The 16,386-nt window shown below is 41.2% G+C and overlaps 2 protein-coding genes across 4 annotated transcripts in view; both read right to left on the reverse strand.

Annotated features, from left to right (window-relative positions):
• Positions 1-7,074, reverse strand: part of qsox1 (quiescin Q6 sulfhydryl oxidase 1) — a 31,590-nt gene extending 24,516 nt beyond the window's left edge. The window contains exons 1-4 of the mRNA XM_035176965.2: positions 6,556-7,074; positions 3,388-3,488; positions 2,127-2,175; positions 1,756-1,855 (exon numbers count right to left, since the gene is read on the reverse strand). Of these exons, the coding sequence (XP_035032856.2) occupies positions 1,756-1,855; positions 2,127-2,175; positions 3,388-3,488; positions 6,556-6,835 (530 nt within the window). The 5' untranslated portion in view covers positions 6,836-7,074. The remainder of the gene's footprint in view (positions 1-1,755; positions 1,856-2,126; positions 2,176-3,387; positions 3,489-6,555) is intronic.
• Positions 7,075-7,940: 866 nt separating this feature from the next.
• Positions 7,941-16,386, reverse strand: part of cep350 (centrosomal protein 350) — a 32,037-nt gene continuing 23,591 nt past the window's right edge. For all 3 annotated transcript variants that reach the window (XM_035175899.2, XM_035175894.2, XM_035175897.2), the window contains 7 exons: positions 16,210-16,343; positions 16,047-16,102; positions 14,127-15,931; positions 12,896-13,429; positions 12,256-12,399; positions 11,958-12,080; positions 7,941-11,326 (listed from right to left, as the gene is read on the reverse strand). In XM_035175899.2, coding sequence (XP_035031790.2) covers positions 11,159-11,326; positions 11,958-12,080; positions 12,256-12,399; positions 12,896-13,429; positions 14,127-15,931; positions 16,047-16,102; positions 16,210-16,343 — 2,964 coding nt within the window. In that variant the 3' untranslated portion in view covers positions 7,941-11,158. The remainder of the gene's footprint in view (positions 11,327-11,957; positions 12,081-12,255; positions 12,400-12,895; positions 13,430-14,126; positions 15,932-16,046; positions 16,103-16,209; positions 16,344-16,386) is intronic.

Consider the following 16,386-nt stretch of genomic DNA (forward strand, 5'->3'; position numbering starts at 1 on the left):
AGTAAAGCTTAAAGGGATTAAATATTGATCTAATAGAGATCCAAAGGAAGAATGAAGTAACTACAGAATTGTATGGACGTACTTTATCTTAAAAAAGCACATACTGAAATTAAATTGAACAACTTCCTTAGTATATATTCCTTAGTATATATGTAACTTCCTCTTACTGATATATGAGTCAATGTGGCTCTTTCCTCAATCCCCAGACTAACATTCTAGCTAAGATGTTTTCCAGTGAGAGATCTGCTTTCATGTAACTGTACTTTTGGATTTGGTTTTGGTTTTTCTTTTAGGAGCCTCATTTCCATTATTTTCATCATAAGAAGAAGAAGACGAACAGGAGAAAGTTGAATCTGAAAGGAGCAATAGTACTTCCCCTTTAAATCTAAAAGGAGAAATAAACTTGACTCACTACTTCCTTTTCCTGCTACACCATCATGATGATAAACTGCATGTACAATGCATGTGTGGTTATGTATGTGAGCCTAGCAGAGTTATGAGCCAACAAGATTCTTGCTAGTGGAAACATGTTGGTCCCTCAGGAACCTCACAGCTTCAAACTAAGAGACTTGAATTCATTGAATAAACAGACCAATCATTGCTTAAATCTTATGTTTCACTGGTTATTCAGATGGTAAATAAAAAACAGTGCAGTTCAGCACATTGACTAAATCAATTAACTGGTAAACTGATAGTAAGTTCACTCATTCTACTATTAGACTATAACACTTTGGAAACATAGTACTAAATATACTTTGGTAACATAAATATATCTACCTAGGATTCCACAAAGGTCTGTATGTGGAACATGTATCTCACGAATCGTTTATCTTATCAGCTTCCCCCTTAGTATGTGTATTGTAAATTCCCAGAGAAAGTAATACAAATTGAATAAACAGACGATCAGCGCTCAGTAGCAGTCAGTGGGGGGGGGCAGGCAGTGTTCTGAGAGTCAGTGTGTGGACTCAGTTAAACGTATCTTCTTCTACGTCATTAGATAAACAACAGCAGGCACACTGTCTGTAAAAACGCCACAAGATCATTTTGAAAATTGGATTTTTTTTTTTTCACCAAATTGGACATTCACGGGTACTGACCTCTGTCATGGCAACAACATTCTTTAGCAATTTTTCTTCAAAATAGAAGCACAATGCTCGTCTTGTTGCTGCAATCATTTAAATATTGAGCTGAGTTCCAGAGCTTCTATTTTGAAAAGTTGCAAACTTGTGTCCGAAGAATGTGTCGATTGCTTAACAAACCTTGAAATAGCCAACATGTACTGCAAGTAAACCATCCAGACTTATATATAAACCACACACGTGAACAATAACAAAGAAGATTCTGTTTCACTTTATAAAAAACATTGACGATAAATTCTTCATTGCAGATAAACCAGGTAGGATGAACAAAAAGTTTTCTGGCTTCACCCTTCACCATAGACTGTTTATAAAAAGCTCTGTTCACAACGTCCAGCACACAGACAATGAAAAGTGACAGTATATTGTAAAACTGTTTGAGGAGGACTCACTAATGACGAGGATTAATTGTGAAGTAGTTGCGGAGCATTAACACAGGACAAAGAAACAGCTCATTCCAAACAAGCAGGTTTAGCACAGACACTGCACCAGTTACAGGTTAATGTCATTGATTTGACAACAGAGCTAAATATGTATACAAAACTGACTGGACAAAATGTAAACCTTCAACATCCAGTCACTTTATAGAACCTAACTGATAATGTTTGTGTATCTTTACCTGGTGGGCTCCAGCGGGGGGCAGGCGGGGGGCCAGGGCACGTGGGTTTCTAGTTTGTCGATGATCTTGTGACGGAGACCTTGAACATCGCCAATGAACCCTGGAGGTCAAAGGGCAACACAGTTCACTGTTTGTTCCTATGTTCACTGAAATACATGCATGACTGCATCAGTATGTATACAATCTAATCTCAGAACATTAGGTAAGTGTGAAATGAATGGTACACAGTCACATGCCTGAGCTGAACCAAGTCAGTTTTAATGATTTCCTACATGTCTGTGTGCATGTTCCTAATCTGACGGGACGCCTGCTGCTGAAACTGCACGTACGCCATTGGAAGACAATTTAAGGTAGAGTCTGCTTGTGTGTACCTTTGAAAGGCAGGCCATTGGAGTGAGCCTTGGTGTAGGCATGGAAGAACTGTGAAATGCAAGAAGAGAGAGAGTTTAGATCAGAGAGAGAGTGAGAGTGAGAGTGAGAGTGAGAGTGAGAGAGAGAGAGAGAGGGATCAACTCAGACGGGCCTCACACGACCACGAGAGGAGCAAAGTGATGTGTAACGTTTGGTGGTGGCGGGGCAGCGCTCCTCTCTGCCCGCCTTGACCTCTCAATCCTTCCTGGTTGAAATGATTTGCAGATGTTAAAGCTCCACTGTGGGTTCAAACAGAATGAGATCTTTGTTTCTGTCGCTCTCGCTCGACGGCAGAGAGCGGAAGCAGAAATTAGAGTAGAGGCCTGAGCACACACTGGCTGCTGACAAATCAGATAAGATAGAAACACAGATGTTTGAAACTGGGGCTTTTCTGCAGAGTAGCTGCAGATCATGCAAAGGTCAACTCTACTCACTGGGAACACATGATAGTATCTACAGTCACATTGTCATCCAGAGCTTCTACAATGATAAATACACTCACACAAATCTACTAACACAAGCAGAGTAATGCCTAGTTGACTCACTTCAGATTATTACTGCCACCTACTGACAGAAAAGTGCATATCATGAACTGAGACTAACAATCTGAGCAACATATTATGATTTAACAACTCATTATTTCATCTCGGAAAGCAAAAACACAGCCTCTGCCACACTTTTTTTATAACTTAATGACCAATCATGACAAAGAAATGAAATACGTCCTCAAATATGAAAATCACATTTCTATCTACCTTGATCTCATACATGGGCCCTGTGGAATCTAATCAATGGAAATCATCCCTGCAAAATGAATTAAAATGTTTTATGGCCTGTTTGTATAAAAGACGTTCAATTTAAATGTTGTAAAACAGAGAAGAGTAGCAAAGCCTTACATGTCAGAGGCTGAAACTAGAAAAATATTTATATCAATAACGAAAAAGATTATTTAACTGTCAAGTTTTGAAAATAAATTAAATGTAAAATACACACTCCACATCATAAAGGAGAACCTTTTTTAAAGCAAAACTGTGGATTTTCCTGGTTTTGTGACCAGTTCAGAAAATGCATTGTGTGTCATACAGTAGCAGTGGTAGGAACACATTCGGTCAAGCAATAAGATGTGGAAGTTAATCTAATATTGGATAGCATGAAATTGAGCCTTCACAATAATGTAACCGTGCCAATAAAGATGAGCATTAGCAGACAGCTCACTGTTACCTTGATGGTCGGATACCCTGTGATGCCGTAGCTGCTGCAGACCTTCCTGTTCACAGCTTCAGCGCAGTCTATCGCTGCCAGGTCCACAGCTGGCTTCCACTCTGAAGAAAAGACATCAAATAAAGGGAAATATTTAGTCTACTGCAGGAGAGGAGACCCTCCGGCCTCCAGGCCATATATGACCTGTGAGACAACTCATTCATACAAACACTCTCTCAATAAATTTGTATTTCTCCGATAAAAAAAGAAAACATAAAATGATAGACTAGACGTCCCTCTGGTTAGTTGGTTCTGACCTGTCAAATCTCCATCTACGTGTCATCGCTGATAAGCATCATGGAAACTATCAAGATGCAGATTTTACGAGAGCAATGGAGAATATTTTTTGTATAAAGCAACATAGTGTGGTTAATTTGTGGGGAAGTGCTGGCAGAAATGAAAGAAGCCAATAGCAAGCAAGTCTGCAGGTTGAAATATAGTAAACTAGATGAGTTGGAAAAAGTTAAGTCTCTTTTGTTTGTGGTCAAGAAGCTGCTTTCACAAGACCATATTCTGACAGAGGCAATGTTACGCACGCAAGTTTTGTGGTGAGCGAGCTAATAGCTAATAGCTAATAGCTAAGAAGCTAAAACCTCAATCAGAGGGAGAATTTGAAGGAGCTTTGTTGCTGATACAGAGCTGATGCAACCGGATAAAGTAAAACGGTGCATTTTATACAAACACCCTTTCCTACTCTGCCAGTACAGAGGCTTGATACGTCAACATATTGGCGAGTTTGCAAAGTGAGTCAAATGTTCACTCATTTGGTGAAAGGTTTCAGGACGTTAAGCAAACAAAAGGAAAAGAACATGTTTGTTAAGCTGTTAACTGTTGATCAGCTGATGTTCCCGACAACCTGCAACACAAAATCACAGATCTGCAAGCAACAAAGCGATCAAAGCTCCACACAACAACCTCCCTCTGCTCAAGATCTATAACCTGTATGTACGTCCTGAGGATGCTTCTCTTCTGAGGAGACATCACTGAGGTAGGACTGGGCAATTAACTGAAAATGTATCAAAACCGACATTTGTAACCTCTAACCAACTGAATCTTGCTCATGTTGGATAAATACTTTCCCCAGTGCGTGTATTCACGAACTGTCGGGTTTGCGCTACGTTTATTTTGCATGTACGTGTGAGTGATTAGGAAAGGGCAGAGGAGCAGAATCAATTTTTGACTGGCGCTGAGTAATGCGCCTCATGCGTGGGGGCGTGGGGGGGGGGCGCATGTTAATTAGTCGTAATCGAGGTGAAAGTTTGAAATAATCGTGGTATTGATTTGAAGTCATGTGCCCAGCCTCAAAACTCACTCTTGCAAAGACTCATTCAAGACTGACGTGGAAAACCAGCTGTGAATAGTATCATCATCACTACCATCTGACATTAGATGCCTTGCTAAAGACACGCATGCTGAACATTGAATGAACTGTGTTTTGATTGTTGAGGTATGGTGGCCCTGAAGTGCAAATAGGAAAACACATCACCAAAATCACAAAAAAACATTTTTCCAGCATCATCATCCTGTTAAAAGACGAACAGTGGGTCCATCCAATCAGCAATGAGCCTTGTCTATAGCAGGTATTTTCATTAGAAGTTCATGTTGTTGTGTTTTGTTGTTGTGTTTGTTGTTGTGTTTTCAGATTTGTTGACGGCCCCATCAGGAAGATAATTGTTGCCGATACACTCACACAGGTTCATGGTTGACTTGAGCACCTACACCTCATTTCTCCCATAAAATGTCAGCAGGATCTCTCTCCCAGCTCCAAGGCAAGGCATTTCCATCGCCTGCCAAGTTACCATTGTTGACTGTGTGTGAGACTGAAATACCCCATGACTGTGTTAGGCCCTCTGCCATCACCAGACTCTTTGCCCCTGACTGTCATCCTAATTATATTGATTCTCACTGCGATGTGATGTTTCTCTCGGTGCACGAGCTCCAGAAACCGAACTCAGATGACGTGATGGTGAGTTTTTTGAGCCACAGTGTCGAGCAGAATAAAAACACACTCATTAGATCACATGCTCTGATTAACAGACACAATCAACAGCTCGCTCACTGTTTACATGCACGTGTTGAAAACATCAGGGGGGTGTAACTTAACAGTACCCAGTAGTGGACAATAATTAAATACAATAACTCAAGAAGTAATTTTAACTTAAATACAAATTTGATGTACTTGTACTTTACTTGAGTAGGTGCATCTGAAGCAATTTTATACTTCAACTCTACTTTATCAAAGAGTACAATATTGCAAATCCTGCTTTATACAAAAAATATTCTCCATTGCTCTCGTAAAATCTGCATCTTGATAGTTTCCATGATGCTTATCAGCGATGACACGTAGATGGAGATTTGAAAATCCTGTATCACCAAATTTGATGATGGTTAATGTTACTTTTAGTGTTTAGGTGTTCTCCACCCTTCTCAATGTGAATCAACTCTTTCAAAAGCCTCTTCGATTGGCTCTAGAAAAGTTGACTTTTTAGAGAAAGGTGGTTCTCCGCAGCATAGCCACTCTGCAAGCATTCGATGATCATTCATAATATGATGCATTAAACTAGCCCGCAGTATATAAAGTGGTTCAAATGAGCTCAACCTGGAATATCAACAGAACTAGAATGCAACAAACTCTACAAAATGAATGCAGCAGTAATATTAATCCAAAAAAACACCATTTATAGTAGTAAACACTGGCGGGGGACTTTTTACTGCACTATGAGTACATTTTGACAATAATACTTCATTGAGATATAGTAAGTTGATACTTTGCCCTCCACTGACAGTAACATTACAGTGGGGCTGGACGATAAATTTATAAAATAATGGGCAAAATTATATCAAGATCAAATCAGTCGATAAATGTCAGATTATTGTTTCTTTTAGTATTTAATTACTGATATTCACTCTTGTAGTGAAGGTTGTGGTTTTAAACCCAAAACATTTAACAAATCTTAGATTATTAAGTTTACCCCTCAGCCCTACATGACAACTAGAGATGTGTGTGAGACTTTTTAATGGCTTGTAAACTGATATGAGTGCATATGGTACAAATCTTACAACCAATACAGAGAATATATGAATACTAGTTATGATTGGCTACTTGCAGCAGGAGGCCCACACACCAACCTTTAATGTCAATGGCCAGACGTTTGTAGACCGGAGTGAAGAGCCTGCAGTGGCCGCACCACGACGCGTAGAACTCCACCACCGTGGCCGCGGTGGAGTTCACCAGCACCGACTCCACGTTCTCCGGAGTCAACAGGATGATCTGGTCGGAGGAGGTGTACAGTCCGGCCTCCGCAGCCCAGGGCGAGAGGAGACACACGCAGAGCCAGGCGGCGAGTGTGGCCGCTTCTCTGGGATGCAGAGGAAACCGAGACGTGGCACGGCCGCAGCTCCGCGCCATCTTCCCCCCAGTCCGAGCTGCTGCTGCCGCCGCTGGAGGTGGAGGTGGTGGAGGAGCTGGTGTTAAACCCGCGGGTCTGAACTCAGCAAGTTTCCGCTTCAATGTCACTAAACTTCACACAACTTCTCCCTCCTCCTCCTCCTCCTGCTCCTGCTGCTGCCTGGTTCCTCCCACTACTGATGACCAGAGTTCCTCCAGACTAAAAGAAACACCCACAGCCAGGTTCAGTCACCAGCTCCATGCACACGAACCCTTTTGATAAAGACCCGATGAAGTGAGGACGGTGGTTTCAAGTGAATCACTTTCTGAGAAGAACCGAAAGTATATCTATTTTTATCCCTCTACGACTTTCAGACAGAAAGTAACTGATGGTAAATAACTTCCTTAAAATTCTACATAATGAAAATAGAAACTAAAATGGACAGCTCAGGGAGTTGACCTGGAAATGGGATATGTTTGTGTTTCCGTTCCAAAGAAGTTACAAAAACTACAAAAAGTTTTGCTAAATTTTCTTTCTATACACACACACACACAAAATAAATAAAATAATTTATCCTTTTTGCATTGAATTAAGTTAAATAATTGAAGTTAAATGAATTAAGTTAATTAAATTAAGTGAAATTAAGTCACTTTTAGACTGGCCACCAAAAGAATATAAAAAGTATTTACAAAATCCCAAGGTATGACATTTTATTTATAAAATTTCAGTTCTATGTTCTGCAAATTGCAACCCCTCTCTACATTGAGGTGGATTGTTATTTAATCATCTTTGACTAAAATAGCCCAAATCCTAGATATTTTGATCCTTGAGCCTTAATATCCCCATGTTTAGATTGTAATTCCTCTGGAAGCCATGTGATATATCAGAGGATGTGTCCTCGGCTCCTCAGTGGTGCAGTGGCTACAGCTCTGTTCTCCCATCAGGCATTTTGAGTTTGTACACTGTTTTCTTTATCTTTTGGTATTGTGCTGTGATGTGACGTGGGACAATGTGTCAGTCTTACACCCACAACTCAAACACACATCACCCTGCTGCTGCATGTTTGTGGAAACATCAACATCTGATTATATAAACATCAGTGTGAGGAGAGGCGGAGACAGCAGATTCCTTTAGAAACAGCCAAAGCTTTATTTACAAATTCAAAGTTTGTTTCTGTTAACAAATATATACTATGTACATATTTGCAAAGTAAACAGTGTTTATTTTACAACAATCGTTCAGGTTACAGTAACAGCGGGTCAGATTGGAAAGACAGTATATTTACAACCATAAAAGAATTGTACAAGTCTTCAAGTGCACTTAGCGCACACTCGCAGCACATTATTATAAATATTCATAAACATTTCATAAGACGAAGAAGGGAAGTCTCGCCGGACTGCGTTCATTTGATAATCAAATATTTGCCGCCTAGTTTAATTCGGTTAACAGGATCAGACCACACACTTTATCTAAAACTCTGTCCCAAAGCAAACTGCTTAAAGCTTCTTGAGAATGCATTTGAACCTAGAGACTAACAGCAGGAGTTGTGGATACATACATACATATAAAACAATGCATAAGACCAAGTACTGCATAGTTACAGAGGAGAACTTCACTTCCTCGCACATACAATCAATTCAAGAGGACAATCCTAGAGGGGTTTGTAGAAAATGTTTCTAAAAAGGTACTAATGGAGTCAGCATCACATTTACATCTGCCTACAGACCAAATGTACAAGTCATATCGTGGACCAATCAGTATCCAAATGTTTTTTGGTCTTTTTCTACATTAGATTATTTACAGTTTGAACATACACATTAGCAACTGTTAAAACACTGACAGTAGAATAGAAAAAAAAAAAACATTGAGTTCTCAGTTTAAGGTCACTTTAGCTCCAAACAGTCGGTGAGGATGATGACGCTCCATCACACACGCCAGTGAGTTTGTACAGTTTGTTGGAACAAAGCAGCGCTGACAGCGAGGGCCAGAAAAAGCCCTGAGATAAAGTCCTACGTGCTCAGTCTCATTAGCTCAGTGACTCACTCTGAGCAGCCCAGGGCCTGGAGCTGTTCCATGTCTGTGGACTGTCCACAAACTAGGTCCTGATACCGTTTATCAATACGATGACTCAACTGTGTCTATATGCACAGGTGGAGAGTGACAGGAAGAAGCAGGTGACCTTTAGATTGAGTCTGTTATTTGTTTTTGCCTTACAGACATCTCCTCAGGCACAGGGAAATGAGAAGGTATAAAAACAACCTCTACTACACTACGCTTTGATGCAGAGACATAAGGCAGAAATGGAAGAATCGGTTGGAAGAGCAGTCGTTTGAGGATCATTTATAAAAAAAAAAAGTAGTCTACAGCAGTTGAAGGAGATATTCAAAGAAAACAGGTCCAAAGGATGCTGGGACATTAACCAACTTAACGAGGCACTTAAACTGAACTTTGAGAAAGACCACCTCCGCTGTCTGGGCAACTAGGTGATGACTGATCCCAACTTGCAATCAGAGCGTTGAGCCACGCTGCTGCGCTACGAAGTGGTTTTTGGGGTTGAGTAAAAAAAATGTTCCGCTACAGAAACTTGTTCCAGGATAAGTGGTGGTGGAATGAGCCACAGCCACAGTTGTCATCTGAGGTCCCAGACAGAAAAAGGACTGAAGAAGTAAGGCTCAAATCCAGCATTTCAGTACCGTCCTATGCTTTGATTCTATCAGGTCAAGCCAATTGCCAGTCTGTTGTGTCCCACTTACAGACCAAAGTGTGTTTTGAGTCTGTGGTGTGTTTGTACAAACACATCATTCAATAAGTTATACTTGTTTTCAATCTGTTATCACTGGTACATAGTGTAAGTTGAAAACGTAACACAAAAGTGGGACACAGTGATTGTGTTGACCAAATGGACAGTTGTGGACACCACAAAAATCATACAAACAATCTCAATTAGTTCTCAACAGTACAACTTTTAAATATTAAAACAATTTTCCCCATGTTCTTTTTCTGGTATCAATAGCGCTTTTTAAACCTTTGACATAATGTTATTGCCACGTTCACATTCACATTTGCATTTGTGCTTTTACAGTTTAATTAAATTGTCTTTACACAATGTTAAAATTATCTGTGTATCTATATGTTGACGAGATCATTTACAATTTTCAACGTTCTTTTCTCTGTGAGCGTTTCCTCTGAGTAACATTTGTCACACAATAAATAATATAACTAAAGAGGCAAACAAATTTCATATAATATTTGAACTCAGTGATGTTCCATCCCAGTGCTGTCTGAAAGTATTTTTGTAATGTAAGTGACACTTTCATTGTTTTACAACACACAGTCGACAATAATTATGAAGTTAAAGTGCTGACTCTCAGCTTTAACAGAGTACATCTCCCTATTGGGTGAAGGGCTCGACTTTCTTTCTATACATCGCCCTCTAAATTAGGCAACGCAGCAGGAGGATGAAGCTCAACATACAGTTTAAACAAACTAGCAGCTTTGTAGGTCCACACAGGCATTACAGTTCAATATTCATTACAGTCTAAATCAGTCAGTTATGTTCCAAAAGTCCCTGTAAAGATTTTTGTTTTAAGGCAAGCTAACCGTCGCCTAAAATGGGGGGCTATGTATAAAAGGCTGCAATCCCATCACTCTTCACCCAATACGGGAGTAAATTCCTCCAGATTAAAGCTTAAAGTTGACAGCTCAACTCATAGTCACTGTTTAATTTAATGTGCTGGTTTACAAAGTCAAAACAATCATGTGTCACAGTCAAATCACTGACAGACCACACTGTATAATTTTTCTGCGATTCTATTACATTTTTGAATCGGAATATATATATTTAAGATTCAAAAAAAGACAACCTACTTTTGTTCTAGGCAGGTTTTATATTTTAGTCCCCTGTGGAACAATCATCTTAGCAGCATTAATGGACTTTAAATGCAAACAAATGGCACAGTCCATTGTACTCTATAAAAAATCTGCTCACTCTCCCACTGGCATTTACAAAATGACCAGTCCAGGAGGTGAGAAATGAGAACAGGAGAACTGAGACTAGACGGTGTTAAAAGTTTCAGGATCGCTCAGGAGGCATTTTGTGTGCGACAACAAATTGTACAACCACGACAGTTAGCTGAAGCAAATTCAGCAAATGAACATCAATGAAATAAGTAGGAGTAGTTGAGCTGAGAGGTAATGCTGGGATTGAAGGCATCTGAGGGTTGCTGTTGGCACATCAGCTGGTGGAAGACCGAGCAGCGACAGGTTGGCTGGAGCTCACTGGGCTGAGGATAAACTGCGGTTGAGCTAGAGGTTTGTAGTTCGAAATCTAAGCAGGAAAGCCGTCAAGAGGGGTCCTCTCGTTTGGCCCTCGTGTCACAAATTTGTGTCAGCGTGTTGGCGGTGTCTTTAAGCAACGCATCAAAGATGCTGTCTGCCAGCTGAATCTTGACAAACAGCTCGTCCTCGTCGTAGTTGACCCACTGGGCCTCCTCCTCGTGGAGTTCCTGGACCTGAGAGAAAAACAGGGGTCACCTCTCATACAACTTACTAACATCAGTTGTTCATATCACTGTAAGTAAAGTGGGAAAAATGTCTCGACTGAAAGTTGTCAATGTCAATTTTCAGTTTTATGCAAAATTCAATAAGACAATAACAGTTTCTTTTATGTTATCAACTCCTGTCACATCCATATCTAATGCTCTGTCTCTGTGATGTTGGACATTCTATGAAAATGCTGCTCTTTAAAATATCGTACAAACTAGAATGTCACTAGGAAGAGCACATATCTCTGCCAAGGTTCCAACAGATAACACTAAATTTCCCATACTAAATATATATATATTAAATATCAATACATGATTTCTCTCATCAAGATCCATCAATTATTCTCTGAGAGAATGGTGGAAATATTGAAAAACACACTATCTCATAATGTTCAAGAAAGCGAAGGAAAATTCCTGAATCTGCCCCTGATCCACTCCAAAATTCAACGAGCTCTTTCCTGAACCATACTCCATCCTTCCACCAAAGTTCAAGTAAATCCGTTCAATTGTTTTTGTGTAATCTTGCTTACGGACCAACAGGGTGAAAACAACCTCCTTGGTTGAGGGAATAACTGAAACATGGAATATTGGGACCTACCAGTATGTGATCGACTCTGTCCCGTTTCTTTTTGCCAAATTTAAGCATCTTCTGCCAGTCAGTCTTCTGGCTCTGATCCTTGGCCAGACCGTACAGTTTCAGTACCTCTGCGGCGAGGAATTCCTGTTCAACAAAGTGAGAAAACAACGTCAGTCATCACATGTGTAAGAGACATCAGACTGCATTTGAATCTGGGTGACTGTAAAGACCTGCAAATATAAACCCCAATAATTAAAACCCAAATTGTACACAGTTAAATACACTGCCAGTAACTCAAGTAAAGAGTGAAGCACTGTACCTGGACTTTGGTGATGTCTCCTGGTGACTTAACTCTGTGGTAAGAGGCCTTCACCCGTCGTGCTTTGACCCACTGAGGCTGATCAGCGTTGGGATCTTCCGCATGGATCTCCTGCAGGATCTCCCATGTCAGGTCATACACACCCTGCAGAACAACAGAGAGGGATGAGATACTAGAGCCAAAGCAAAAAATATAAAATAAATTGCGACGAGGATGACTCAGCAATGATTACTGCTCAACAGCACGGCTATTTGAATTCAATGAAAAAGTATCAGACGGACTGAGGCAACGTCTGAGTCGGATGTTTTCCAGTGCGATGAACACAGGGACGTCTCACAGTTGTAACCAAAGGCAACTCAAATTGTTGTGTCGTTTTGGAAACATTTGGATGCTCATGCGAGAGGAATCCGCTGAATAATGGGAACTTGTCTGGCATTTAACCTCAGTAGACCCATTTAGATAAAGTGCGAGTCCAGCTGCCTTTGGCTCAGTGTTACTGAAGCATTTGTCTGATTTTCACAAGCATGATTGGTAGGGGGATGCCAAGGGTGTCTGCCTGTTCTATTGTTCGGATTTCAGTTTTACAATAAAAATCCACCTGGGATGTGTGTATAGTCGTTTTTGTCACAGTTTTTTTCACCTTTTTGTAGCTGCGGATGGAAAGGGCTTCCTGATCCTGGAAGGTCGCCTCTGTACCCAGATACTCATGTGAAGGTTTGGGCTTTGGCAGCTGTGAAAGGGTCACTCCTCCCCCCCTCCCCAGGCCACAGCTCTCCCAGATCTCCTGAGTGGCAGCGTGGACCATTTTCTCCACCTCTGCAGCCGAGTGGGGCACCACCATGGCCGGCTGCTCAGGTAGTTTGGGAGGTAGAGGCAGAGGAAGCTCGGGTCTAGGTGGAGACTTGACCTGCCCTTCTCCACCCGGTGAGGAGACAAGCCCCCCCATAGGAGTGGATGAGCCAGACCTCCCCAGGCCTCCTAGCCTGAGCTCTTCCGCTTCCTCTATTTGCCTCTGTTTAAGCCTCTGCTGTTCCCTGCGGGAGCTGAGGCCATAGTCCTCATCAAACCAGTCCTGATCGTCACCGAGATCATCCAGCAGTTCACGGCTCAGTTCCAGCTCTGCTAGTCGCTTGGCAAGCTCCTCTTGACCGCTGGCCCCCAACACTGGACTCTCCTGCGAAGAAAAAAGAAAAACACAATTTGATGGTCAACCAGTTTAGAAAATAAAAATTTCAATTAATTTGAATATTTAACTGCAGCATTACATATAAATCATGGTTTCAGACTTTGGATCTAGTCTTTAAGAGTTTTACTTGTTACTGATGTTTCAGACACAAAAGCTTTTCAGCAAAGAGCTAAAGACTGTTAACAGACACAGTTGGACTTTGGCTGCACACATCCCAAAAACATGAGGGTCCTCCAGGTCAAATCAATAACCACTGTTTGCTAGTAACTTGATTATCAAAACACCACAGTTCAATCACATTAAAGACCAGCACTATCTCGCTTTAACATTTTAGATTGAAATGACGAAACACAACGAAACAAAACACTGAAGAAGTCAAAGTTCAAATTCAGCCTGTAATTGTTTGTTTAGACTGCAGATATTTGATGTTTTATTATAAATTCGGGGTAAGGGGTGGATCTCCCTTTTTTCTTTTTTACCTGTTCAGTTTAAAGTAGGGCTCTGATATTTTCTGTTTATGCTCATATTTTGCTTTTAGTACAAGTGTGAATAAAAGCCACAAAATGCACTCATGGATCTTTTTTTTTTTAAGTGTCACAGCAAGGAACCTGCTTAACTAAATCTATTTTTCATTGACCACATAGGCTACAAACGCATTATTAAAGAGTCAGAAATAGTCACTCACCGGTCGGTTGCACAGCTCCGGTGAAGACAGCTCCTCTTTTTCTATGGTTGGGAAGAAAGGTAGACCATCTTTTTGTTCCACTGTAGGGATCCACTCCTCTTCAACATTTTCAGCCAACAGCTCTCCATTCATCTGGTTGGCATCTTTGATCTTCTGCTCTTTAGCCCTTTTAAGTTCAGTAAACTGCTTCACAGTGTCGCTCAGAAAGTTGTTGAAGAGCGTGTCTGTGAATTTGTCCAGTTTGTATGTTTCCATCTCTTTTCCCTCGACTTCCCCGATGTCGGTGGAAAGATCAGCAGGAGTAAACTGGTGTTGTGAGTCCACATCTTCGTTCTCGACAAGGGTTGTGATCTCCTTTGGAATCTGCTTCTTCTCCAGGTCAATCTTGGCCATGTCAGAGATGAGGAGAGTGGTCGGTGCATCGTCAAACTCCAAAATTATGTCCTGACTGTTGCCATTAGAAAGTTGATGATTGGAGTCTTTGTGATGCTGTGAATTGAGGTGGGATGGGGGCTTCAGTGAGGTCTGGTTCTTGTAAAGAGAATCATCTGTGATCTTTTTATCTCCAGGCTCAAAGTCCTTATGAGATGTTTGCTCATTTTTACTCTTTAGTTTTCCTCGATTTTTATCATTTCCGTCCTCATCTCTTTCACATTTATCCCCACCTTTGTCTAACAGATCATCAAAGAACGAGTCCTCGTCCTCTGTGGTGTCTGTGTAGAGCCCAAACTTATCTGGGAGGTGTGTGATTTTGTCTGGAGGAGCAAAGATACCGTGGCACTCATTACACTCAAAGTACACCACTCCATCATAAGTGCCGTTGTTGCTCCCTTCAGACTTATCCAGCTCCACACCGGCCCAGAAGCCATTGGCAAAGCTGGTTGGGCCTTTGAACATCAGAGTGCCGGGCTGAACGCTACCCACAAGAACCCGATCTCCCACTTTAAAACTTGGCATCTCATCCTTACCAGGAGAGAGAGGGGTCAGCAGAGGAGAGAGGGGTGCCGAGTGGCTGGAGTTGATGCTGTTTTTGTCATGTTTGAAATCTTCTGTCTGCTTATAGAGCTCCAGCAGTCTCCCAGAGTGCTCGCTGGGTTCACTCATGCCAGAATGGTGACTCAGCTCATCCTCTATTTCCTCCTCTACCTCTTCATCTTGGCTGTCATTGGGTGTGGTTCTGCCGAGGGAGTCCTTTCTCGAAACCTTGATTTCCGTCGGGGAAACTGAGATTTGAGACTCTGACTTGGAGATAGGATGTTTTTCCCTGGGTGAGGAATCGAGTGATGACTCAAAGTCATCATGATAGTCATCTGGCAAGGAAGAAGAGGCTTCAGCATCCTTCTTGGGTGCCTCCTTGCTTTTGAAATCCATTGCAGCTGAAAGTGACTTAGCTGTAGGTTTTACAACATCCTCTGCTTCAGATGGAGATGATCGATGTTTTTCACTCATTGAAGAGGACTCATGTTTACATGTAGACTGCTTCTCCCGGGAGTCGGGTCTGTCTTCTTTTTCTAGTTCATGGAGAAGTTCAGAATGTTGATCCTCTGAACTGGAGTTTACTTCCACCTCCAGCTCTTCCTGAATTTCAGATCTTAGATCAGACACAATGTTCTCATCACCAGACCCAATTATCTGTGTCTTGGTTTCTTTGGAGGTGGGTCTTAAAAGATCCAGAGAGGACTGACGGCTCCTCGGACACTCTGGGCTGCCGTATACTGGAGTTGGAGTGACAGTTGGTGGGTCTTCATCAGATAATACTTCAGGCACCGAGGTGGATGTACTATGATCAACTTCAAGAGGGGCATCTAAAAATATTAGCCAAAGTAACATTAATACAGTGTCTTTTAATATCAAAATCAACTTTTCAATAAATGCTGTACATAATTTACATATTAGTTATAATGAGTATGAATCACTCACGACGGTCAAATGAAGCATCCATTTTTGTCCTTTCAGAATCTTGGCTCTTTTCAGACCTAAGAAAGAGGGATTGAAAGAGGGAACTAAACGTAAACAAAAAAATCCTATTTCTGTAAAAGCTACACAAACAACAGAGTATTGTGATTGAAGCCGATTTTGGTACCTGTGAGAAGGTGGATTGATACTTGACTGTTTTGCGACTGATATGGAATCTTGAATCTGGGACTTTGTATCAGCTGTTGAGTCTGGTTCCTGGTCCAGTTCTGCCTTAGTTTTCTCAATGAAGTCATTATAGGTCTGAAACAATAAAATTAAAAAGGTATCATGAATTTACTTATAG

The sequence above is a fragment of the Hippoglossus stenolepis genome, chromosome 14 (assembly GCF_022539355.2).
Source record: "Hippoglossus stenolepis isolate QCI-W04-F060 chromosome 14, HSTE1.2, whole genome shotgun sequence".
Lineage (NCBI taxonomy): Eukaryota > Metazoa > Chordata > Actinopteri > Pleuronectiformes > Pleuronectidae > Hippoglossus > Hippoglossus stenolepis.